This window comes from Diospyros lotus, chromosome 12 (genome assembly GCF_014633365.1).
Source record: "Diospyros lotus cultivar Yz01 chromosome 12, ASM1463336v1, whole genome shotgun sequence".
Lineage (NCBI taxonomy): Eukaryota > Viridiplantae > Streptophyta > Magnoliopsida > Ericales > Ebenaceae > Diospyros > Diospyros lotus.
Window position 1 is genome coordinate 18997619 of NC_068349.1, and position 26054 is coordinate 19023672.

The window sequence follows — 26054 nt, forward strand, 5'->3', positions numbered from 1 at the left end:
TATATATATATAAGAGAGAAAGGGGTCATCTTTGCATGTAAGGGAAGAATTAAAAGGCGAAGGAAGAGGAGGAGGACCAAGGTAGGGTTTCTTCTCCTTGCTTCCTTGTGTGTGTTTGATTTTCAAAGGGATTAAGAGGTTAATGATCACTTCATCATCTTCTTCTTTCTTCCTTTATTGCTAGTTTTCTTGTTGGAAGTGTGAACTAAAAGGTTGTGGAAGAGCATATTCTCAAGTAGGATCATCAAGAAAGGCTTCTAAGGCAAGTTCTAGTTCCTTTTATCTCTCTTGTAAGCTCTAGCCTTGATGTTTGGGGATTTAAGTACAAAAATCCTATGTTTTTCTAAAAGATACTTGTGTTGAAAGGTTATGTAGAAACCTTTGTAAATCTCCCATGTTTCTTGTTTAATCTTGTTAGTCTTTCTTGGGTTTCAAAGTAGAGCTAGTATCACCTTACAATCCTAAAGGAATGGTGCTTTGGGGCTAGGGGTGGATGGTATGAGCTTGTCTCCATTTGTCATGCATTTGGTAGGTCTCGGGAGGGTTTTAAGCTACTATCAGTCGATATTTGGGGGGAAACTGTCGATTGTTTGCAGCATCTGTCGATTGTTTTTGTCAAAAGGTCGACCATTTTTGCGATGTGGTAACCTGCGCATGCTCTACTGTTTTGGGTATAACTTTCAGTAAAAAATTCCGATTCGAGATCCATTTATTGAGTTGTAAACTAGACTTGATAAGCTTCAATTTCACATAGTATTCATACTATTTGGCTAAGTTTTTGAGTGGTTTATTCTTGATTCCAAAAAATGTCTAGATGTTTTTGAGAATAATTATGCACTCATTGGTGAGGTGTTATGTGAATTGGGGCTTCATGATAGACATGTTTGAGTATGATAATGAGCTAGTATTGGGTCATATGGAAATTTGGGATTGGAGAGCATTTCACTTGTGTAGGTGTTAATTGGGGAGTTTCTTGGGGTTTTTGATGAGTATGTATGGAGTGGTAGATGAATGAGAGATTGGGTCATATAGTGCTATGAGTTGGGGCGTAACACTTGTAGGTATGCCCTAGTAATGTTGAAATATTTAACCTGAGAGTTGCTTATGAATTTGAGAATGGATGTGAAGGTGAAGTATACGCCATGAGTGGAGTTGTAGTTTCGGGAAGAGATATGGGGTGCGGTATGAGTTCATGTGCATGCGACGACTATGGGGGTGTATATATGGTTGACCTCCCTTCTTGGCTAGAGCATCGCAAGAATGAGGCTACTACATACTTGGCGTGTGGTATCGTTGGCCGGTGCTAGCTTGTTGGGAGTGGGTTGGGAGCGAACCGAAAATGCTGCTATGATGAGGCCACTGCATATTTGACGTGTGGTATTATAGGTAGGTACTGGATAGCAGTGGACTGGGGAGTGGACTGAGGGCACTACTATGATAAGGCTACTACATACTTGGTGTGTGGTATCATGGCATGTACTAGTGCCATCAAGTTGAGAGTGAGCTAAGAGCACTATTATGGTGAGGCCACTGCATACTTGGCGTATGGTACCGTAGATGTGTGCTAACATCGCAGAATGGATGGAAATTTATGGGCCCAAAGTGGGGTGCCTTGTGGCATGAATATTATGTTACGGTGAGATAGTGAATGTGGTGCTTATAACATTATGTGGGTTCTGGAGACTATGTGGTAGCAGGGTTACCGGATTGTACCTTGATTATGGTGGGAGCTAGATAGTTGAGTGGACTACAATGATTTTCGTTATATCTTTCATGTGGTGCTCCCTGTTTCTATTTTGTCAGCAGTACTCTATGTTATGATCCTACCATATATTGCCTGTTATTGCTTATTGAGTCTCCATTGTGATATATCCCATGCAACATTTTGTTGTGTTATACTTGTTGAGCCTTGCGACTCTCTCTTTACATCATTCTAGGTACATGTAAAGCGAAGGATGAGAAGAATTCTAGCGGGTTTGATCTATTAGGTTAGATGTATACAGAGCTCACCCGAACAAAAGGTCTTGCGGACGTTGTTAGTTTGTGGCTTGCTAGTGGATGTATATTTAGAATTTGGGTTTGTTGTTTCCCATTTTGGACAGGCTAACAGAATGTAAAGGACAATGCTTATTTTGTTTTGTATGGAAAAAAAGAAAAGAAAAAAGCATTGTTATTTGTTGTATGGTATGAATGATCTTGATTGAGTTGCGCTTTGTTCCCATCTTGTGTTGGACCTCCGACTCGTTACACTTAGAACTCCTTTCTCTTTGGACAATTCTTCTTAATGTGTCATTTCTCATGGAAATGGTAGCATTTTATTACTTTCCTGCCACTCCTTGACCTAGACCTTGACTTGTTCCTGCCTCTAGTGTCTCTCTTGTCTGGTCTTATCTTGACAACAAGTACATCTCCAGTGGTGATCTTTCTCTCTACCTTATTATGCAATTCTTTAGAGTTTAAAGCACTTATAACATCATCAAGAGTTAAGGGATATCTTTGTCATGCTTTAATATATCCACAAAAAGTTTCATAAGATTTAGGTGTTTTGTCCTCATTATCATACTTTACCTCTATATTTTTAAGATCTAGGCATAACTTATTGAATTTATCAATATGCTCTTATAGTTTTTGCCCTTCATTCATCTTGAATGTAAAAAACCTAACATTCAAGTACAACCTACTTGAGAGAGATTTGGTCATAGATAGGCTTTCCAACTTAAGCCAAATCCTTGTTGTTGTCTTCATCTTAGACGCCTCTCGCAGCATCTTATCTCCTAAATTCAATATTAGGGTATTGAATGCCTTCTTACTGATTTCTTTCTTCCTTTTTGTGGTATACACGACATACATCTTTGTTTCCCCTTCAAGTGCTTCCTTTAGTCCAAGGTTTCCAAGCAAAACCCTCATTTTCATCTTCCATAATCCAAAATCATTCTATTCTTCAAACTTCTCAATGTCATACCTTGTTGTAGATGAAGTTGATGCCATTTCCACGAGTTAGAATTCTCAATTATGACTTTTTAACGTTGAATCTTGCTTTTCTTGACTAAATGACTGGGCTATGATGCCAAGTTGTTGTTTTGAACGTCAAAAACCTTAAATAAAACTTCTTGAACGCACACTTTCACGCACAAATGTTACAGAATATAAGAAAAAATAGAAGAATACAAATTATAAGAACAATAAAGAAATACGAACAAACAAGAACACTCACAAGACAAGAGGATTTATCCTGGTTTATATCATCATAGATTTGATGATCCTACATCTAGCCTTAAATCGAGAGCCAATCTTTTTACTAATCTTAATCAAACAATACACACGAACACGAGCACACTTACAAAGATTACAAAGTCTATCGCTCACTAAGCTTTCCTCTCTTGAGACACTGATTTGATTTAATTCATCTAATCTAACAATCCAACCTTCTATTTATAAAACATAGAGACATATTTTACAATGTAATTGATAGATAATTATCGTTGCAAATCCAATAATTACTTTTATAATTCTATTAGCTGCCACCTAACTACATGAAACTTAACTTGGATTAAAAATGTGCCTTTGACCTTACTTAATGCAAACAAATAACAGGTTGATTATTGGCACTACCTAAGAAAACAAAAAGAAAAAGGAGGAGAAACACCACCACACTATGTTTCTAATTGTATTGAAATTTTTATGAAATTTCAATACAATTTCATTAAAAATTTTGGTATTGAGAAAACTGTACTGAATAAGGAAACTTTGATAAAGTTTTATAAAATATAAAAGGTAAAGTAAAAAATTTCCAAGTTGCTTATACAAACTATTTTTGTATAGAAACTTCAATCGAGGGGTGTGTTGCGGTAAGAGTACTCCCAGTCCATGCTACTGGAGGAAGAGATACAGCCGCTCTTCGCATGTAGAAGCAAGGACTTAACTGTAAATCCGCTTGGCCCCTTCAACAGTCTTCTTAAACGTGTCAAGTTTTAACTGGCCAGACTTTCAAAGTACCAAAAAGCTGGCTGTACCTGAACATCACCTGAACATGGATAACGCCACGTGGAACAAAAAGAAAGGATAGGGCTAGATCACACTGATGGCAACCGCACCGGAATATACCCCACCGACGGAGCAATGCAATCGACTTTCGCGTTTTCCCGAAAACTATAAATACCTCCAATTCTCAACGTAACGCCTCCCCCATTTCGTGCCCTAGCCCCTTGAACGCCTCCGCCAGCCGCAACATGAACTCCAAAGCCCCAATTTATCCCTTTCCTTACTTCAATCCGCCGCTGAATCCTTGTTCTATGGCTCCTTTTTGACTAGAAATTTGCTCGGAAGAGCGGTGGAATGGTCTGGCCTCCTGTGAATCGGAGGTTTTTGTGCGGCTTGGGTTGTTGTTTGATTGTTGTGTTGTGGCGATGGATGCGGTGAAGTTGGCTCTTCCGGCGGCGGTTGCGGTGTCAAAGATCATGGGATCGGAGGGTTGTGGCGGCGGTGGGGCTGATGGCGGTGGTGCTGGTGGTGTTGGGGTTACGGTCGTGGAAGTCGAGGCTCGTGAATCGGACCGGATTTCTATTGTCGTTCCCCCCGCAGTCGAGAGGTTCGGCTCTTTTTTTGGCAAGAAAGGTGGGTTTTTTTTCCCTGTTTATTGTTTATCTCGTTTGATTTTGGGTATTGGTTTATCTGGTGGGTTGATGTTAGTTCGGGTAACCAAAAATTAATGAAGCTGAAATTCTATTGCTTACTGGACTTGGATGATATTCACTTTAATTATGCATGTATTATAAAAACTGAATCTAGGAGATTTAGAAATTGAGTGGACCTTTAGGGTTTGCAGCGAGATTGGTCCCATTAGGTCATTGCCAGGTCAAATATCTCCAGAATTGATAATAATCCTTGTTTGTAGTTTGTCAGTGAGGAGGATATCAAGTGAGGTTTAAAACTTATAGATTGGCATGGAGCTTTACATGAGAGGTTATGTTATGTTTAGCAGAAAGTCATTTGCGATCTTATTGATTTTGTTGAGCTTTGATGAAGCTCTTGGTCATTGTCGACATTGAGGATTCTCTGTATGCATGTAGTGGTTGTTTTTACGTGTTTCATGATTTCATTTTTTCTTTTTGTTAATTATTCAGCAGGCTAACTATTGAAAATTACTTTTGAGGAAAACACTGGGATAATTTTGTGAACATTAAATGTATCTGTACTTGCCATTGGTTTGGGGAATTTGTATAATCATCTTAGACATTGCTTGCCATTTATTTCTTGTAAATCCTATCTGTTTAATATTCTGATTTCTCAGTTATTAAGTAGACGACCTTTAGGATCATTGGGTCAGTCATTATATTTTGGTGCTTTTGAGGTAAAAAACTTGGAGATAGAGAAGATGGGATGTCAGGAGAATGTTTCCATTTTTTTTTTCTGCTTTCATTTTTGTATTTTACATTTTATTCCATTATCAAATTACTTTATGGAATGTGATTTGCAGATGAGAGAGATGCTGTTAGTGCCAAAGAACCAACTTTCCAGAACAGGATGGCATGTACTGAACTGTGTAGTGATATTAATAAGCCTGCTAGCTCTCAGTGTGAAAATGCAGCTCGAGAGCTTAAACTCCAAAATGGTTCACCTTTCCCAATTCCAATTCTTGAGAGTAAACAAATACAACGAAAATCTGGGAAAGTGGCAAGAAGTGCTACTGGTTGTTCCAAGAGACCGAGGACGGCACAAACGGAAGAAGTGTTCATAAATGAAGTTGATGCTAATGATGTAAAGGGTAGGTCTAATGAGCTTGTTTTATCTTGCAAATACCACATTTTGATTGGGAAATAAAGTTATTGACACGACATAGGTACATGCTTAAGGTTTTCAAACTGAAATATTGGTAAAAATGTAAATGTACCCAGGAAGAGATTTTTGATACTTTGACCAAGCCATGTTGTTTTGTTTGATATTGTGTGTACTTTTAGAATAACTTGATTTGATGCCTTTTTATGCTCTTCTCTCTCAGCTTTCTGTATAAGTGCATATTTGCAATAATTGATGTCTTGTAGATGGCTGCCCCCCTACATATTTATATCTGCGGTTTTGGATGTTCTGAGAATGAGTATTTTTGTTCTTGCCAATCATCTATCTGAGTGCATTTTAATTGAGCAATAAAGTGAATTATCTAGAAACATTTTGTAGACTTGGTTTCTTATTAATATCAATTATCTTTTCCTCTTGAAAGTTCTGATGGTGAATTACTTAGTATGCATTTTAAGAGGAGTAGCATCAAGAACGCTACATAGATGAGAGATGCAAGGGCACTGAAAGTGGGCATTAACAAGTGAGAGATGACGTGGGGCTGAAAAGTGTGCAAAGAAAAGGACATTTTTAGTTGTTTATCTAACTGTATATTTATTAGACCTGAATATATGGGAAATATATACATTTTTGGCAACTTAGAATTTGTGTCACAGCTTCAGCAGACTGTCACCTTTGTTCTAGTGTTCCCTGCTGTAGCATAGGATTATTCACTCATGAACCTTTAATTGATGGAAAAAATTATTCTGTGGTTGATTAACCATTTTTAGGCCTTTGTTGAAATTCAAAATTGTAACACAGTCTCAAAAGACACTATTGCCACACCCTGATGTTTCCTGAACATAGCATGGAATTATTGTAATATATGTGCGTTAACATTAATTGATGGGGAAAAGTATTCAGTATTTGATTAATCAATTTCTGAGACAATTCTTCACATTTATGCATCTAATGGATTGGAATATAGTGGCCTTATGGAAGATATGGTTATGGATAGAGATGATTGGCAAGCTTGAATCTATGCAATTAACCCTTAGTGGGATTAAGGCTTTTGTTGTTGTAATGCATCTGAATGGTTCAATTATTATAGGGGTTAGCCCTATGATGCAGCCTAGTTAATTAAAGATTTACTTTCAGTTGTCAATGAAGTACAGATTTTTATGGGAGAAGAAATTTGGATTATTGGAAGATTCCTCTGATTTTTTGAATCCTCTCTCTCTCTCTCTCTCTCTCTCTATATATATATATATATATGCAGGCTCTGGTTCTATCTCCTATGCTGGTTCTTTCCCCTTCTTTGTCGATTCTCTTTTTCTGATATGTCATGTGTGTGTGTTTCTCAAATGGTTCTATTAGCATCTTTGTTATTACTGTTCTCCAGAACTTCTCTATTTTTTCCTTTACATCTTCTTCTTTCTCTATTTTTTTATGCTGGATTTCTTTTTCACTTTACGGGAACTTGTTTTCTTCTTCTACAGAAGATTCCTTTCTTGTCTCTACTGATCAATCTTCATTTGTCTTTGCATTTTATCCTCGATTTCTGCTGCATCCTTTCCTCTGTTTCTGCTGTATCTGTGTCTTTTGAGTTTATGCTGCATGTATTTCTTTGTGTCCATTACATGTTAGAAGACATCCATGGGTTTCATCACTTTGTACTGATGTAACCTTCACAATATTGAGTTGTATTTTATTGTTGAAAAACACACTAAAGCTTGCAGCCCCAGGAAAAACATGAATTTCAATCTTTTGGGCATTGGGATTGTATTTTATTTCATTTTCTTTTTACATGGTCAAGGTTGAGCCACCTTGTGGATTCACATATCTTGTTTTATGGTTCCATGTTAAATGTTGTGTGTCAAGTCGAAGTGGTTTCTTCTGTGTATGTTAGCAGGATGAAAATTTCCTACTCAAAACATGAAATCTGTTCCAATTTCACTCTTAGTTTCAATCTCAAAATCATGTTTAAACACTCAAAAGTTAGGTAAGAATAAACATTTCCAATTGGTTGAATCTTATGCATAATTGACATCTAATTTTAACTTTATATGCAAAACTTAAACATTTCCATAAGGATATCTTATTCAATGGGAGTTAAATATTGGTTGTGTAAGAAGAATGGTAGCTCTGTGTTAAAGCTAGAAAGGAGGAAATAATGATTGAATATAATTAACTCAATAAAATTTCCTACTCAAAACTTGGAAATCTGTTTCAATTTCCTTCTCACTTTCATCCTCAAAATCATGTATAACCCTGCCCAACTCAGGTAAGAATAAAAGTTTCTAATTAGTGGAATCCTTATACATAAGCGACACCAATTTTAACTTGATAAGCACAACTTAGATATTGTAATATGGATATCTAATCTAATGACAAGTTCAAAGCTTAAAGCTATATGAGATCTAGGGTTCTTAGTGATTTAGAGACCAATATCCATGCAGGTGACTTTTATTTTCGTGTTTAGCACCAGTTTGATTTTACTACAATTTTTAGTTTTCTGTTTTCATTTTCATTTTGCAGAAAAACAGAAAATGGAGTTTGACGTGTTGTTTTCATTTAAAAAAAACACAATTTCCATTTTTGGGAAAAAAATCAATTTCCATAATCATATTTTTGCTTATATTCAATTGATTACCTACCCCGTAATTAACTTAAGCTTTGGTTACCAACCAGCCACACCCCTTAATTAATCCAACATTTATTTATGCCCCAACCATTTTTGTAGGGGATAGTATTTTTATTTATATAAAATAAATTTTTTACATATATTTAATCATCTACTAAAATATGCAACATTTTTTTTTATCAAACATTATCTTCAATTTTTATTTTCAAAATTTTGAAAAAAGACAACATTATCAAATGTAATGGTTAGTTCCTATTTTTTAATAGAAAATAAAAACAACCACAACAAATAAAATGAACATTAAAAGTGAATGCATAAAAATTAATGGCAAAGTCAAAAATGCCCTGGAAGATTCATGTCATGGCATCGCAGGTATCACTTGTTGGAACCATGTTTTGTTACCAGTATCATTTGGTAATACAACCTGCATACGTCACAAGATATCTATCCATCCTACATGTACTTGGCTTTTCATCACTGGCTCATGACATGTATGGCATCCTCCTTTTAGAGTTCATGTAAGTAAATAATGCTGCTAGGCATCATCCCGTAACCCTAGATGATTTGTTCTTTTTTTGTCCTTTCCTTTTTCCTTTTTTCCTGAACATGGTTCTTTAACTTGATGAGCAAACTTAAAGGAGAACGCAGCTTTTATGATTTTGTATTCTTCATCCATTGTTCATAACTGGATATCTGTACTATACAAAATACTCTAAAGTTATATTTTGCCTCCATCAAGTCGGTGATGTATGAAGTTACCAATTTGCAGTCCTGTCACTAGAATAAGTTTCACTGTTTCCAAAAGCCTGAGTAAATAATTTATCTTATATCTATCTGAGAAACACAGAGCATAATTGTCTCATTTTTCCATATTTCTAGAGAAAAGCCACTTGTCTAAGCAGAAGAATGGGTTACATGGAAAGCGGGGGGACAAAAGAAATGGTAAAGTTCCCATGAAAAGTAAATATGATCATTTCTCTCTGAAAGCTGGCATGGGGAGCTTCAATTCAGCTGGTGGCAGCAACAACTTTCTTGGTAAGTTGTTATTGCACATGTAGATATCCTCTAGTTGTATTTATTGTTTTTCTGGGGTGTGTTTTCCTTTATGGCTGTTACTGCAATTGAATTTCCCGAATTAAGCATTTCCTTGGGCTTTCACTCTCTCTCCCTTTGCCGGCTGGGGGGGCATTGGTTTTTTTTTTTTTGGGGGGGTGTTGGGACCAATTTGTATAATTATTTAATTATTTGAGAGGAAGGTATGAGGGCATTCCTTGGTAACAATAGTAAGATTATTCCTTTATAACTAGAAGGTCATTGGTTCAAGTTGAGGAAACAATCTCTTATAAAGGGTGAGTTTTGTACAAAATCAACCCTTTCCCTACCTTCATAAAGTGGGGAGCCTTGTGCCCTAAGTGCGTGCACTAAGCGCTCCCTTTATTTGAGAGTAAGGCATCCTATTGGTAACAATAATAGTTGCGTCTTTTTGCTATATTCCTTGTTGCATTGTCCATATTCCTAACCATTTGGGAACTAGTATATCATTTCAACCTAAGAATGAAAAAGTGATGGAATAGAAATTATAGAATTCTATCTTATGGCCTTATTTGGTATCCAGATTAAATAGTGATGGGATGGTTTAAGGATGGGATAGAATAGTGATGGGATTAAATAATATTGTCCCTTGTCGGGAAGAGAGGTATTACCACAAGTTATAACTAATACTATGTTTGGTTTCTGTAATTGTGAATGAGGTATTACTTGAAGTTAATAGCCAATTTACCCATTTCCCCTATTTGCCAAACTGTTAGCGGATTGCCCATTTACAATTAGGTGCCTGTCTACCAAGAAGAACGCCCATTTTCCATTGCCTTCAAGCTTCAATCCCAATGCCTACTTGCTTTCACACTCTCCTTGCTTCACTACCAGTTTGAAATCCTTTAAAATGTAGTTTGGTTTTGCCAAAAAATGGATTAATTATATTTTAATCATGAGAATATATATATAAATAATTTTATATATGGATGGAAGAGTGGATCGAAGATGGAAGCTGTCTTCTGCACTTCAACTAGCAACAGTTACAGAACTAGAAAGTGGCAACCCAGCATCAACCTGAGCAGAATAGGAAAATCGGAGAGGGGTTCTCAGTTTCAGGGCAAAGGCAAGAGTGTTGATCACAGGGGTGCCAGTAGTTGGCAATTTGCGGAGGGAGGGAGATCGGCCAAACAAAATAGATAGACAGAGATAGAGATAGATTGATCAGTGGAGATAGGCAGCAGTCACGGGGAGCTGAGAATGACTGCAAGGCAAGGGCTTGATTCGTCAAAGAAGATGAAGAACAGCAACATAGTTGAGGGAAGGAATCTGAAATGGAAGTTGAGGGTAGAAGATGCATTTATTGGGAGAGAGAGAGGAGGTGAACGTGGGGGGCAAAACTGTCTGAAGTGTGCAACATTTTTATTCCACTGCAGCTGGATAAATTAATACCAGGGGGTTGGGTGGGTTTATTCTATCCCACCGCAGTGGGATAATTTAATCCAAAGCTTAGATAATCCCACACCAATTTCTATACCAAATGAGGTATTGCTGCATAGGTTGTAATGCCCACCATTTAATCCGCCTACCAAACATGCCGTTTGTGGTTTAATCATAGTAGCTATAATAATATAAAGTCTCAAGTTCTGATACAAGTATGAGGATGGAGTGACTCTAAAAAGTTATGCCAGTGATGTGGTTGTATCGATGCATATTTGTTATGTATTTGGTTTTCTGTTATAGCTGATGTGAGAGTTTTATTGGGCAACTATAAGACTATCTTTGTTTTATGGCTTAAAATGTTAGGCAGTTAAGTGCCAACATGTGCAGCATGAGTGTAGCTGAAATGAGAATGTTGTGGTGGATGTGGAACTATACAAGAAAAGGAAAAAGAAGAAACGAGATCATACATAGTGTTTGTTGAGGATATAATCACAAATTAAAAAAGATAAAGGACCAAAAAAGAAGAAAGAAGAGCTGATAAAGATGCAGCTATCAGTTCCTAAAAATTAGAAGAAGATGAAGCCTCTTCTTATCCAAAAGAATAGGATAAAGTTTAGGAAATTTATCTCTACTTATCTGTTATTGTATTTGTATTTTAAATTTCTAGATTTTAGGAGTTTTTCTTTATTTAAGTTTGTAATTTGTATCTTTGAGGGTGTGAAATTTAATTGTTCCAGATTCACCCTGATTTCTTTAGTGTGTTAATCTCTAAAACTCTTAAGGTTTTTACTTTGTTCATGGTATCAGAGCCCCTGATTTCTTTAGAATGTTAATCTCTAAAACTTCAAGGTTTTTACTTTGTTCATGGTATCCAAGCCACCGATCTGGTGACTGATTCCTTCTTTTTTTTTACTTCTCCTTCCACAACGTACCTGCAACTCGATGACTGGTTCTTCAACCTCTAGCGAAAGTTCATCCCGTTGTCCTACAACCTCTCAGATTATGCCGTCATTCATTACACTGATGGCTTCTGATCAGCATACCCTTCAAATCACCTAACATCTCTTCATTGGAACGAATTACCGGGAATGGTCGCAATCAATTTTATTAGTTATGAAGGGCAGAGGAAAGGTGGGATACCTTATCGGAGAAGGCTTACAACCAGATCCAAAGGATGCTACTTATAATGCATGGGATGTGGAAATTTTCATTGCCATGTCTCGACTCATTAATTCAATGGAGCCAAAAATAGGAAGAACTTATCTATTTTATAAGACACCCAATGAGTTATGGGAAGCAGTAAAAAACCTCTATTCAGACATGGAAACCACTGCCTAGTGCTTTAAAGTTAGATCAACCATACGCACAACTCGCCAAGGTAGTCTTTCAGTTACCGAATACTATAATTTGTCATTTGGTTTGTGGCAAGAGATGGATTTATTCTATGAGGTTCGTTGGGAATGCACTAAGGATGGTGTAACTTACTCCAAGATCATAGAGAAAGAACGGGTCTTTGATTTCCTCCATGGACTAAATCCTGATTTAGATGAAGTCAAGGGGAGACTCTTAGGCTCAAAACCTTTTCCCTCTACTGGGGATGCATTTGTAGAAGTTAGGAGAGTGGAAAGTAGGAAGAAGGTGATGCTCTTAGCATCATCCGATGCTCCTATCCAGGGGGGTTCAACCCTTTTTGTCACCAAACCAAAACAAGGAGCAAATCGTGGAGATCCTTCTAAGGAGAAGCAATGGTGCGATTGTTGCCGAGGGCCCTACCATACTCGAGAAACATGTTGGAAACTTCATGGCAAGTCTGTTAATTGGAGAGGAAAGACTCAAAAGAAGCAGCAAACTGCTTATACTACAGATATAGAAGAAGGAGAAGGTAAGTCCTTTGTTTTGATCTCGGACCAAGTGGAGATATTGCAACCGTTATTCCACCAAACAAAGGTTTCAAAAACCTCAAATTTGGAAGAAAGGACCAATTTGACAACCACTATCTCTAAACCAGGTAATCTTCACAAATGCTTTGTATCTAAATTGATAGATGATGATTGGATTGTGGATACTGGGGCCTCAAATCACATGACCGAAGTATTACAAAAACTGATTGACTATAAACAGTGTAATAAAGGTGTCAAGGTGATAATGGAAGATGGTACAATTTCACATGCTAAAGGAGAAGGCTCAGTTCACCTAAATGGTTTATGGTTAAAATCAGTACTTTTTGTGCTCAACTTGAGATGTAATCTTATATCAATCAGTAAACTTACAAGGGATTAGAATTGTAAGGTGATATTTACTCTGACTTCTTGTATATTTCAGGATCTCACCTCAGGGAAGATGATTGGCAATGCTGAAGAACAAAAGGGTCTATACTACATGAAAGAGGCTACTGGCAATTCTACCTTGATTAGGTTACATAATTCCTTGTTTTCATCTAATGTCTCAGATTCTAGTATTAGGTTATGGCACAACCAATTAGGCCATCCAAGCTTTCGACAATTGAAACTCTTGTATCCCCATTTATTTGTCAATAAGAGGGATGATTTTTTTCAGTGTGAGCAATGCATTTTATCAAAACAAACAAGAACCCCTCATCCTATACATCCCTGTAAACCAACAAAACCATTATATCTTGTGCATAGTGATGTGTGGGGACGAACCAAAATCCCAAATCTTACTAACACTCGATGGTTTGTCACTTTTATAGATAATCATACTCAAGTGTGTTGGGTTTTCTTATTAAAAGAAAATTCGGATATTTATACAGTCTTCAAGCGGTTCCATCGTACGATTCTCAATATTTTTCAAACTTCTATCCATATCCTTCGTTCGGATAATGGTAGGGAATATTTTTCAGCCGAGTTTGATAATTATCTAAGTGAGAATGGCATCATACATCAAAGTACATGCTCCTATACCCCTCAACAAAATGGGGTGGCCAAGAGGAAGAATTGTCACTTGCTTGAGATTGCTAGAACCCTTATGCTCACTAGCCAAGTTCCCTCTTCCTATTGGGGATAGGCTATCCTCACTGCCTCCTACCTAATTAACCGACTTCCCACTCTGAGTACTTGGCTTCAAAACCCCATTGAGTACTCTAATTTCTTTCTATCCACTCCTTACTTGAATGCTCAATCCCTTACCCCCTCAAGTATTTGGCTGCACTGTCTTTGTACATCATTACCACTCCAAATTACACCCAAAATCATTAAAATGCGTCTTTGTTGGTTATTCCCCCACACAAAAGGAATACAAGTGCTATTGTCCTAGCACTAAGGAATTTTTTGTGTCATGTGATGTCTCATTTTTCAAGAATCAATTCTACTACTCTCACCCTTCACTGTAGGGGGAGCCACCAAGTGCAAAGCAAGATGAGAGTAGTAGTGCCGGTGCTAGTTTTTTCTTGCCTGAGACAGTCCAAAATAGTACTCTTAATCATGTATCTAATCAAGGGAGAGAACAGCCATCCTCAAACCTGCAAATGCACCTGCCTAAGCCTCCTCTTTAGGTTTATTCACGCAGGAAGACCCTGCAACAGTGAAACCAGTCATCAACCTCGGTGGAGGATTCTGAAATTGAACCAAGACAGGATGTCAGGTCACTACCAGATGCTATTACAATAGAGGGTGGACATGAAATAGATAATTTGGACATTCCTATTGCTTGGAGGAAGGGGGTAAGATCATGTACTAAGCACCCAATCTCTAATCACTTGGTCTATTCATGATTATCTCCAAGTTATAGGATGTTTACATAAAAAATTGATGAAGTCCAGATTCCTAGGAACATTAATGAAGCTCTTCAAAGCCCTCCTTGGAAATAGGCTATGATGGAAGATATGGAAGCTCTTACAAAGAATGGTACATGGGAATTGGTGAGTTTACCTCAAAATAAAAATGTGGTAGGTAGCAAGTGGGTTTTTACAATTAAATATAATTCTGATGGAAGTATTGCTAGACATAAGGTCAGGTTAGTGGCCCAAGGATTTACCCAAACTCACGGTATTGATTATGATGAAACTTCTGCACCAGTTGCAAAGCTTAATTCTATCTGTGTGTTACTATCAATTGCAACTGTTAAAACTCATTCACAATAACAAAAAGTAAAAAAATGATAGAGTTAAAAAGAGAACAAAAATGCAAACCATAATGCAACACACCCGATTTATCTTGGTTCATGCCATAAAAATGGCACTACATCCTGCACTCCAACGAAGAGAACAATCCACTAAGAACTTTCATAAATTAGTACAAGAATCCCTTACTGTCCTTCTCTTATCTCTCAAATACAATACTCTCATGAAAAGATTCCAAGAACTATACTTAATCACAGCTTTCTCTTTTTCTCACTGCACTCGAAATAAGAGAATGGAATAACAAATGATTGATGATAATCGCAGGTGCCTCTGCCCTTATATTTATAAACTAAATGGGTGGAGCTTCCTAGGGGAAATAACCGACTAATACAAAGTCTAAAATACCCCTACTAATTACAATTAATTACAGACAAATCTTGCATCCTAACTATCATCCGATCATCCTCATTCTCTTCACTGATTTCTTCTAAACTTCTAGCACAATAACTCGGGCAAAACATTAACAACAACAAATTTAGATTGAGAATTGCATCAATTAGACATAAAGAATGCATTCCTCAATGGAGACCTTGAGGAGGAGATATACATGAAGGCACCTCCTGGTTTTGAAGAAAATGGAAAGGTGTGCAAGTTGAAGAAATCATTGTATGGGCTAAAATAGTCCCCTAGAGCATGGTTTTGAAGGTTTAGCTCAACCTTGAACCTGCTGGGATATAAGTAAGGGCATTCGGATCACACGTTCACTAAACATGCTACAAATGGCTCAAAAACTATCCTAATCGTGTATGTTGATGATATCATTATCACAGGTGACAACCAGCAGTCATTTGAAGTCAAAGATCTTGGAAAGCTGAAGTACTTCCTAGGGTTGGAGATATCAAGGAGTAAGGAAGGTATCTATATCTCACAAAGGAAGTATATATTTGATTTACTAAAGGAAACATGTAAGTTAGGTTGCAAACCAGCTAGCATTCCCTTGGAACCTAACTAGAAATCTAAGGAAAATAACGTAGACTCTACTGTGGATAAGGGAAGATATTAGAGACTAGTGGAAAAATTAATCTACTTAACTCTCACACGACTGGATATTACCTATGTGGTAAGTATAGTAAGTCAGTTTATGCATGCACCCACTAATAAACACCTTAATGTTGTCCATCATATCCTAAGATATTTGAAAGGAAGCCCTAGTAAGGGAATCTTGTTCAAGAAGAATGAAGATTGGGGAATTCAATGCTTTGTAGATGCTGATTGGGCAGGATCATTGGAAGATAGTAAATCTACTTCAGGTTTTTGTACCAAGGTATGGGGAAACCTGGTGATATGGAGAAGTAAGAAGCAAAGCGTAGTGGCTAGAAGTAGTGCTGAGGCTGAATATAGAACCATTGCACAAGGTATATGTGAAATCATGTGGCTGGAAAAATTGATGGAAGATCTGAAAATTGAAAATTCTACTCCTACAAAGCTATACTGTGATAACAAGTCTGCTATAAGTATAGTAAATAATCCGGTTCAACATGACCGGATGAAACATGTGAGGATAGATAAACATTTCATTAAGCAAATGATCGAAGAAGGTGATATAAATCTGGTATATATACCTACAGGTATCCAAGAAGCTGATATTCTAACTAAAGCCATGAATAAACAAGGTTTCAAGCTAATTAGAGGCAAGTTGGGAATGATAGATATCTATTCGCCAACTTGAGGGGGAGTGTTGAGGATATAATCACAAATTAAAGAAGATAAAAGGGCTGAAAAAGAAGAAAGAAGAGCTGATAAAGATGCAGCTATCAGTTCCTAAAAATTAGAAGAAGATGAAACCTCTTCTTATCCAAAAGAATAGGAGAAAGTTTAGGAAATTTATCTCTACTTATCTATTGTTATATTTGTATTTTAAATTCCTAAATTTTAGGAGTTTTTCTTCTATTTAAGTTTGTAATTTGTATCTTTGAGGGTGTAAAATTTAATTGTTCCAGATTCACCCTAATTTCTTTAGAGTGTTAATCTCTAAAACTCTTTAAGGTTTTTACTTTGTTCATAGTATCAGAGCCCCTGATTTCTTTAGTGTTAATCTCTAAAACTTTTTTACTTTATTCATAGTTGAGTGACACTTATTTGATAATGTAAGGGAGTCACTATTAAGATGGTTTGGATATGTGAGAAAAAGATTGGTAGAAGCACTTGTAAGGTGACGGAACAAAATGGGAGGAAATTTGTAATAAAAGAGGAAGGAGAAGACCAGAGAAAACTTGGCAGCAAACCTTTAAAAATGGCATAGAATATAATGGCCTTACAAGGGATATGGCCGTGGATAGAGGTGAATGAAGCTTTAGAATTCATGTAGAGGATCCCACTTCGTGGGATTAAGACTTGTATTTTTGTTGTTGCAGGTTCTCTTTTATATTTCATTTGATCCATTAGATAATTTCTCTTTTGACATTGTACTTTCTGAAGTTTTTTTCTTGTACTTCTTGTAATTTTGCATGTTATTTTTACGGAAGGGGCATTAGCAATGTGATTCCTAACTCAAAATTGGCTTTTTAAATCATAATAAATGAGTCTCTAATTTTAGATATCCCCAGATTTTTGGGGTACCTAAAGAATTTTGCTGTAGAAGCATTTGTCTTTTTGTATGCAGGGCATCTTTAGAGGAGTGGGTGTGATGCACAACAACACACCAAAAGTACTAGAATTTTCATCCAATTAGGCAGAAGTAAATAGGTGGTATGAATTCAAAGTTTTGTCAACTGGTACCCATATGCGTGTATGTATGAATGCATACATTGCAGCATGCATATAAGGTTGCCAAATAAAGAACAGAAAACTGACCAGTTAAATACTGGAGATCCCCTAGCTTGGGTGGGTGAGAAGGAGGGCATGCGAGCTCAAGAAAATTTGCAAAGTTAGTTTGAGCTCGGCTTGCAGCAATTTTGTTTGTTTGCAGGCATTTCAGGTTTGGTTTATAATGTAGTGTGATTGTATGAACCAGCTTTCAGATATTTATTTGTTGTTGAAATTTAGAGCAGTCACAACACTTATAATAAATTTGTAGGTTACTTCAGCAGGTAAGGGTCATCATATAATAATTCTATTGAAAATTTTCACATCTATTTGCTTAGCTGTAAACAAGACAACCTTGTTAGTAGATAGATGTGCCAATTAATAGGGATACATAATTCTATAACTGCAAGTTTCACGAGCTAAGATTAAGTCATGGCTGTTGGCTCATTCTTGTGTCACAAATGGGTTTATAGTAGAGCTGTCAGTTCATTAATAAATGGTTCTATGTAAGCTCAGATATAGTTCTGTTTTATTTTCCAAAGATGATGAATTTCCTTTCTAGCTCCACATATCCACAGTTTAAAAGCAAGGTTTCTTGCCCTTGGTGTTGTTTGGATGAGTGCCTGAGAAAAGGAAAAACCTTGAAAGGGCACGTCTAATTCTACAAAACAATTTTATTTTTAGAAAATAACCAAATGCAAATATTTATTTGATAATGCTTATGAAAAAGGGGGGGAAAGTTAGTTATTAGATAACATTTTATCCTCACCATTCCTCTCTCAAAATGCCTGCCATTATAGTGTGTGTGTGTAAACTCATTCTCTGCAGTATCCTTGAGGATCATAGGAAACTTCATCCTCCTCCTCCTCTTCCTTCTCTGACTTGCCGCATTTATCTCTTCTTATCCCACTTTCTGATTTGCTTTCTTGTGCTTGATGCTTCAATTGATTCATTCACCAGGTATTTATAAGTGTCCCGATAACCCATGTTCACCACTTCGACCATTTTCACTCCATTCTCCGACCTCCTCAGTTCTCTTCACATTTAGGCAAACATCCTCATCTGAGATCTTTTTATTTGTAGGTTCCCCGTGTCTGGATTTTTCCTGGAAGTTATCCTCTTCAATTGGTTGCTCTCCCACATCGTACCGGCTTATGGGTGTTACAACATGTGTTTCTTCAACTTTATTCCTCGTCTTGGTCCAATCAGATATATGATGGAGATAGAAATATTGAATGTTTTGGGATCACTTTTTGTGGCAGTAGCTGATCTAAATCTTTGATTTGTTCCCCCACTTGGGGCCAAGGGAGGGAGGGAGAAAATATAGTCAGTATATTTTGTGCTTTCAGGATAAACCATAATATCTGCCTGTGCAAGCACTATCCATAATAGGTATCTTACATGTTATGATTTCCCATTTCGTATTTATGATGCACTTTTTTCCCCATCTGTTGTGTTGTTTTACAACCAACCTATGGTGGGGTTACTGGTTTCATATCTGAAAGGTCCAGATCACGGTGCTTACATTCTCATGCTATGACCTGAAAAGTAAATACAAACATATATCTACACTATGTATTCTGTTTATGATTATCCCCCTTAGCTTTCCTTTGTAGATGATTTTCATGTGAGGCATCATATGTATCAGACACATAAATTTATATTGTCTCGTGAGTATGTTATTTCAGGAATATATGGGTTGAAATGTGATACTTCTGATATTACAAAGCATCTGGATGAGTTATCACTTAATGAGCTCCTTGTTGGCATTTACCATGGTCCTAGTTCTGAAGATAAGGGGAAGAAAGTTGGAAGTTTGAATGAAAATATTCTACAATCAGTTAGAAAGGCTTGCTCTATTCTTCGTATACAAAAGCCCCTACAGAGCCAAAATTCTACTGAGATTGATAACAGTTGCAACCTGAAAGTTTCCATGTGCCCAGAGAGCTCTGATCCTTCCATGGCAAGCAGAAATGATGGTGATAAAGGAGATAACTGTCCTGCCGATCCTTCTTCTTTTGACAAGGTTAGTTTTAAACATTTAAGAGAATTATCTTAAATAGTGATCAGTTACACCTGAAGGAGCCTCTACAAATGTTATAATGGTGCATGAGTTGTTACATTTCTACAATCTAAGACTGGTCTTGATTACTGCAGTCAGCAACTTGATGCATCATGTGAAGAATCAATGAAACTCTGTTATGTAGCCTTTCATTTTTACAGCTTCTGTTTAGACATTGTACAATCGCTATCTTCAAGTGTGTATTATTGGGGCCTTTTACCTTATTATCCAGTGGCTGGCACTGTCAGCTAGTGGTGCTTAATGGCCTAAGACTGCTTAAAACCTGGCCTCTGTCTTTATTTGCATTTAGTTATTTCATTGACTTAAATCCTATGTTATATAGACTAGGGTGGACAGTTGGATTGTGGAATGTGTCTTTAACTATTTGCATTCCATATGCCTAATTCTCAAGTCCAAGAACTCTTAAAATCATTGCTTTGTTGCATAATTAGCTTGACTACTGTTCATGTATATCACTGCATACAACATGTTGGATGCATCCCATGCCCTTACCCAAGCACCGAGTGCTTTCTACAAGTACTTCACAGATTCAGAGAAGTGCACATGGGATTGAAAACCTTAGATGGCATAGTAAGTTTGGACTTTGGTACAGTACAGTCTGAAAAGTTCTATTTTCTTTCTAATCCAACTAATCTGTCAAAATCACTTAACCTTATTGAAAAATTGCATAAGTTTTTTGTTAGCTTTATTAGGTTACAACTTCAGTTATTTTCTTAAAGATGTGAAACACGGGAAGTTATGCTGTTGTTTAGGCATTCCTCAAGTGCTGCTAAGAATTATTTTAATTTAGTGATAACATCTGCCTTATTTTGTGGTATTGAATACTGATATTATCCCTCTCTATTTGATATTAAAGGTTCAAGATTGTCTTAGCCCAACCAAAACAACTTCCAACATTCTAGATTTCCCATTTTGTCAACCTAAAGATTTACTGGACCGCCTTGGGCTTCCTCCGCCGAAGGATTTGGATTCTTTGCTTCTTGATGTCACCAAGCCTGTTGTGCCTTTGAAGAACAATTCAGATTCACGTGCCAAGCAGATATCTCATCGGGCTAGCTTACCATCTTTTCCTTGGTCACATAACTCCGGAGGGCATTGCAAATCTAATGCCGATGCAATTAAAATATCTGCAAGCAGGGGCATATGTCATGGTAGATGGGTAAAAATGGGGCACACTACTATGTCTGTGGAAGGCAGGACTGGTTTCCTCACAGACTTAGACTCACTCACTTATGATGACAGTCTGGTTCCTTTGGGAAGTCTGAAATGTGTGCCCTTGGGAAATGAAATTACCCCATCTGCATCTGTTGGCTTTCCTTGGTTTAAATCAGGTTCATCATCATCTGCAACATGCTCCAGAGCTTCCCAGCTTCCTCCAGGTTCTTGATATAGCTTTGTCTGAATTTATTTCTTCTACTTCTCATCTGAAGCAGGCAATAACTTGAACATTCTTTTTTCATTTGCATGTGCAGAATTTTGTAGCAGTCTGAACAATGAAGGAGATGGTAAGATGTGCAGTTCCTTTGGTGCTATTGCTTTACTTTTGAAGTTATAACCTGACACATCTTAGAAGAATAAAATAAAGGAATAAACTTGTATCTGTCAAGTATGTCTATTAGTATCATAACATGATTTTACCGTGTGTATGCCTTCGGATTGCATTTATGAATATGGAAACACAAATAGCAGCAAAAAGGAAAAGGTGAAAGAATGGTTTTGCAAATGCTATCACCTACTCAAAAGATTTAAGTGATGTCTTCTTTGGGGGATATGGCTCATCTCCATAGGTTGGCGGGCTGTGTACACTGAAGCCTGGTTCCAATTTCTCCAGTAGTCTCACTAGCATGTGTGCTTATGATGCATCATTGTCAATTGCTGGAATAGTCAACTATAGTAGTAGATGAGAATGCATCATGATAGCAGTTCTACTTTGTTGGTCCACTACTTGTGGTATGGTCAATGTTTTCTGAGATTGGAAAATGCATCCTCATGTTAGAGCTAGCTGAGTGTCTTGTGTCACCCGGACCCTTTCAAAATTGTGTTTGTATCTCCATGATGGATGCTTAATAGTAGGTATAATATGCGTGTTGGGGTAATGTGTTTGATATGGCTAGTTGGATTCTTTGAATGTTTTCCGTGGTTGATTTGGGGTAACGTTAAGAGCTTGTCATAAAACCCTCCTTGGATGAATTAAAAAGTCTTCTTGTTTGTAGAAATCATTTTGCCATAAATAAATAACAATAGTTTTTCAAAAATATAGATCTGAGCTATAACCTCGTATTCTTGGACACGAGATTGGACGAGCTTTAAATGACACATATGAAGCTGCATGCTATATCTGAGGCCATATAAGATAACAATGTGTATTTATGATATCCTGCTCATTATTTCATATTTTTATATTGTTTGGTAACAGGTGGGCATTCTCCAAGATTATTGGCTGCTGCTCAGACGCTATGTGACATTGCGGCTCATTCTCGTTCCTTGAAGCGGGAGCTACATACAATGATAAGTTGGGCAAAGAAACCTTCAGAAAAGGCCATGAAAGCTTGCAGGTCAAAATTAAAAGACAAATCTGACGATGTATTTACAACACCAAAGTCAGAAGTTGTAACTGACAACCAGTCGAAGAAGCCTAGGCTGATCATCAATGACAAGTATGACAATCTTGGCCATAATACTGCAAGAAAAGGATCATCAGTAAATTGGTCTATGCCCAGATCAGGAAGACCATCTACGGGCAAATCATTTAGAGATTCCGTTCCAGAAACAAAACGTTATAATGCAAGTGATATGAACCTAACTTGCATGATGCCACCTCCATCATCACGGGTCTCAGACAAGGCTTCCAACAGAAGCCAGAAGCTGAGAAAGTTAGTGCCGATGGAGTGGAACAGGGAAGCAGGGAAGCTCGACTGAAACAATTGGTTATCAAGTAATATTACTTTTCCTGGATCGCTGGTTTAATTCTCTGAAACGCCGTTGGTTGGTTGTTGTCAAGACTGCTAGGTTTGTACATATTGTGCACAACATGTAGGCCTTGTTTGTTAGATTTTATCTTGAGGTAGAAATAGGGTCTCAGTGTTGTAATTTTAATTGTAGTACAGGTCAGAAACTGGATCATCATCCTTGCCTTGTGTAGAGCATTGGATGAGGCAATGGAAAATTCTCTCTCTCTCTCTCTCTCTCTCTCTATATATATATATATATATATATGTGTGTGTGTGTGTGTGTGTGTGTGTGTGTGTGTGTGTGTTCCATCTTTGTGGTGAGGGTCTGATTATACAGGTATAGAAAGATGAATTTGGGTGCGGAGTTTGAGCTGTTGCTTGAGATTGGTACAGTATATATATGTATATATATATGCATGTATTCTTTCTTTCTGAGTGAACCGGCAGCCAATTGTAATCACGTTTTGGGATTGATTATTCTTTGAAGTTTGAGCTGTTTATCACATTGCAAAAGCAGAGGTTTGACTGCTCTTTGAGAGGGAGAAGGGCAGTTGAAAAGCTCAAATCAAATTTGTAGGTGAAACCAGAAAGAGTTTTTCAAATTGGGTTTTGCCCACTTGCTCAGATTTGATAATTGAATTGATGCCGCTTGGCTGGCATTGGCAAATGGCAATCACCAAAAATCATATTTATTAGGATAAAAGTATTTTAGGTTCTCTTGTTTGGCAAAAAAGTCATATTGGAAAATTACTTTTGCCTTTTTTTTTTTGGTTGTTCCCTTTCTTATTGATATAGAACTGTCCTATATTTAATATTGAAACTTTTCATTAATATAAGATCTTAATTTAATACCCCATTAAAGGGTTAAGTGCAGATTACTGGGATTCTTATTTGATACAACTTTAGCATCTTCCTTCTTGACCCAGCAAATCTTTTTAATTAATTAGTTTTAGTTTTGATCCACCAGGGCAGGAGGACCTGAGATTGTAGGGTTGGGTTGGATTGGGTTGGGTTTTCTTCTCTTAAAATTTATACTGGGTCTTCTCTTTATATTGAAACCACCACCATTAGAGAGGACCATGTTATGATTGATTCATAGTGATGATGAAAATTAAGACATTTTTACTCCACAAAAGATATTATTAACTTGGTTTATTTTTAAAATTTATCAACATGAGTTTTTTTTTTTTTTTTTTTCAAGATGTAAACACTAAAGAATAAATGTAGATAAATATAACCAAAAAATTAAAAAAAATAAAAACTCTTCTATATATTTTTATTAGTAAAATACTAAACTAAGATGTTATGTTCAAATTCAAGTTTGGTTAAAATAGTAAATAACTAAACTTCAAAATTCTTAGGCATATGTATTGGTAAAATAGTAACATAAAGCTTAAGCCCCCACCCCCATTCACATCCATGTATAAGTTAAAAATCATTTTACATATAATTTGTTATGAAATATTGATCACCACCAATCTTTAAATTAAGATACAAAATTTTAAATTTATAATCATTATCTAATAATTACTTATTTATAATGCTATTATCTTGTTGGATATTATTAATTGATACATAAATTATATAAATGGTGAAAGTCGTCTTGATCATCTAAGTTGGTAAGGTGGGTGTTTCACCCACTTAGACTATGGAGTCTAAGTAATGCTTTATTATTCAACTTAGATTACAATTTAGGAATGGACATTATTAAGTTATTTTTTTTAGATCAATTACATTGGCACCCTTAGAATTAAGTAAAATTTATGGGATTTTTTTTATTTTAAAAAATTACAACAACCTTCTAATTATATGTTCAAAACTCTATATATTCAACCTTGTAATACTTTATTATTGTCTTAAATTTGATAGAATACCCAAAATGATCCTATCTCTTGTTATTTTTCCTTTTCCCCATTCTTCTATGACCTATTCTCATCGGTGTTAACTCTCTCTCTCTCATTTCTTAATTTTTTGTTAGATTTCTTCAATAGAGAAACCACCATAGAGATTCTTTTGAGTTCCTTTTATTGAACTTCTACATCTTTTTTTATTTTCCTTTTTTATATTTCTCTATCTCTTTATGTATATTTTTTATTTATCAATGAAAAATACCTCAATGATTTACAGTGATTCATTTTTCTTCAAAGACAAGCCCAAGGATATCTTTTGAACTAATTACAATGACTGTTGAAATTCACTCAGATTTTATAAGTTTAAACTCTAAACTCTACAACTTTAAAAAATACCATGTAATATTGAGAAATTACATGGTATTTTTTTAATTTTATTTTCTTGTAACAAGAAAAAAAAAAGAAGAGAAATAAATGGGGCAATAGAAGATACAAGATAGAAAGGAAGGTGAGAGAAAATTTCAAGGGTGAAAATAGTCACTTTTTATCTTGATTTTTACTAGTAACAAAAAATCGTGTAATTTTTCAAAATAAAGGAGAGGTCCTTGAATTTGCTTAATCATAAAGGTATATTTACCCATTTTTTGGTAAGTAAAAGTATATTAAATGAAAAAGAAATAAATACAAAAATAAGGTCTAAAGAGCTAATTAAGGTATGGCATAACCCGAGCTAAACAACCTAATTAAGTTCTCCCTATTTAGACCAAAATGATTAATAGATTACTCAAAAATGAACAACCAATAATTTCATTAGTTAGGTTAAAAGAGAGGGAAAAAAATACTAATTAATTTAGAGACTTATATACTTGTGAGACAAATTTCACATATGAATTAAATTCTTACTCTAAATAAAAAGAATCTTTAAATATCATATATACTATATAGAAATGTAGTACTTGTTAGTTAAGATATGAGGTAGAAAATGTCATATATGAAAATTAAGTATTTTAGATATTTGTTATTTTCAACATGTTTATTATACTTGATCTGGTGACCATTGGAAAAGAAGTCATGTGACTTCTTTATCTTGATTTTTTCAAATATGTTTATCTCTTCCCCTCTCAAGATAAGTATATTTTGATCTTTATGAATAAAAAAAAAAAAATGCTTGTATCCTTTAGTACATTCTAAAAAATTTAACAAATAATTTGACAAAAATTTTGAAATATTTTCTAGTCTTATCTTGACTATTTTATATCTTAGTTCGAAAAGCATTCTAACTATATCTTGATATTCCCTTATTTTGCTCATTTTAACAAACACTTCCAAACAAAACAATTCCTAATCAACTTAAGGATTCCGAGTTCACAAAATAACCTTCTTACAAACTTGGTTA

The 26054-nt window shown here is 36.0% G+C and overlaps 1 protein-coding gene across 1 annotated transcript; it reads left to right on the plus strand.

The window, feature by feature from the left end:
* Positions 1-4168: 4168 nt before the first annotated feature.
* LOC127814202 (uncharacterized) lies at positions 4169-23042 on the plus strand. The gene is made up of 7 exons (XM_052355545.1): positions 4169-4614; positions 5477-5764; positions 9296-9451; positions 19463-19800; positions 20714-21236; positions 21330-21362; positions 22274-23042. Exons 1-7 carry the CDS (start codon positions 4407-4409, stop codon positions 22774-22776), a joined length of 2049 nt encoding a protein of 682 aa, XP_052211505.1. The 5' UTR covers positions 4169-4406; the 3' UTR covers positions 22777-23042.
* The last annotated feature ends 3012 nt before the right edge of the window (positions 23043-26054 follow it).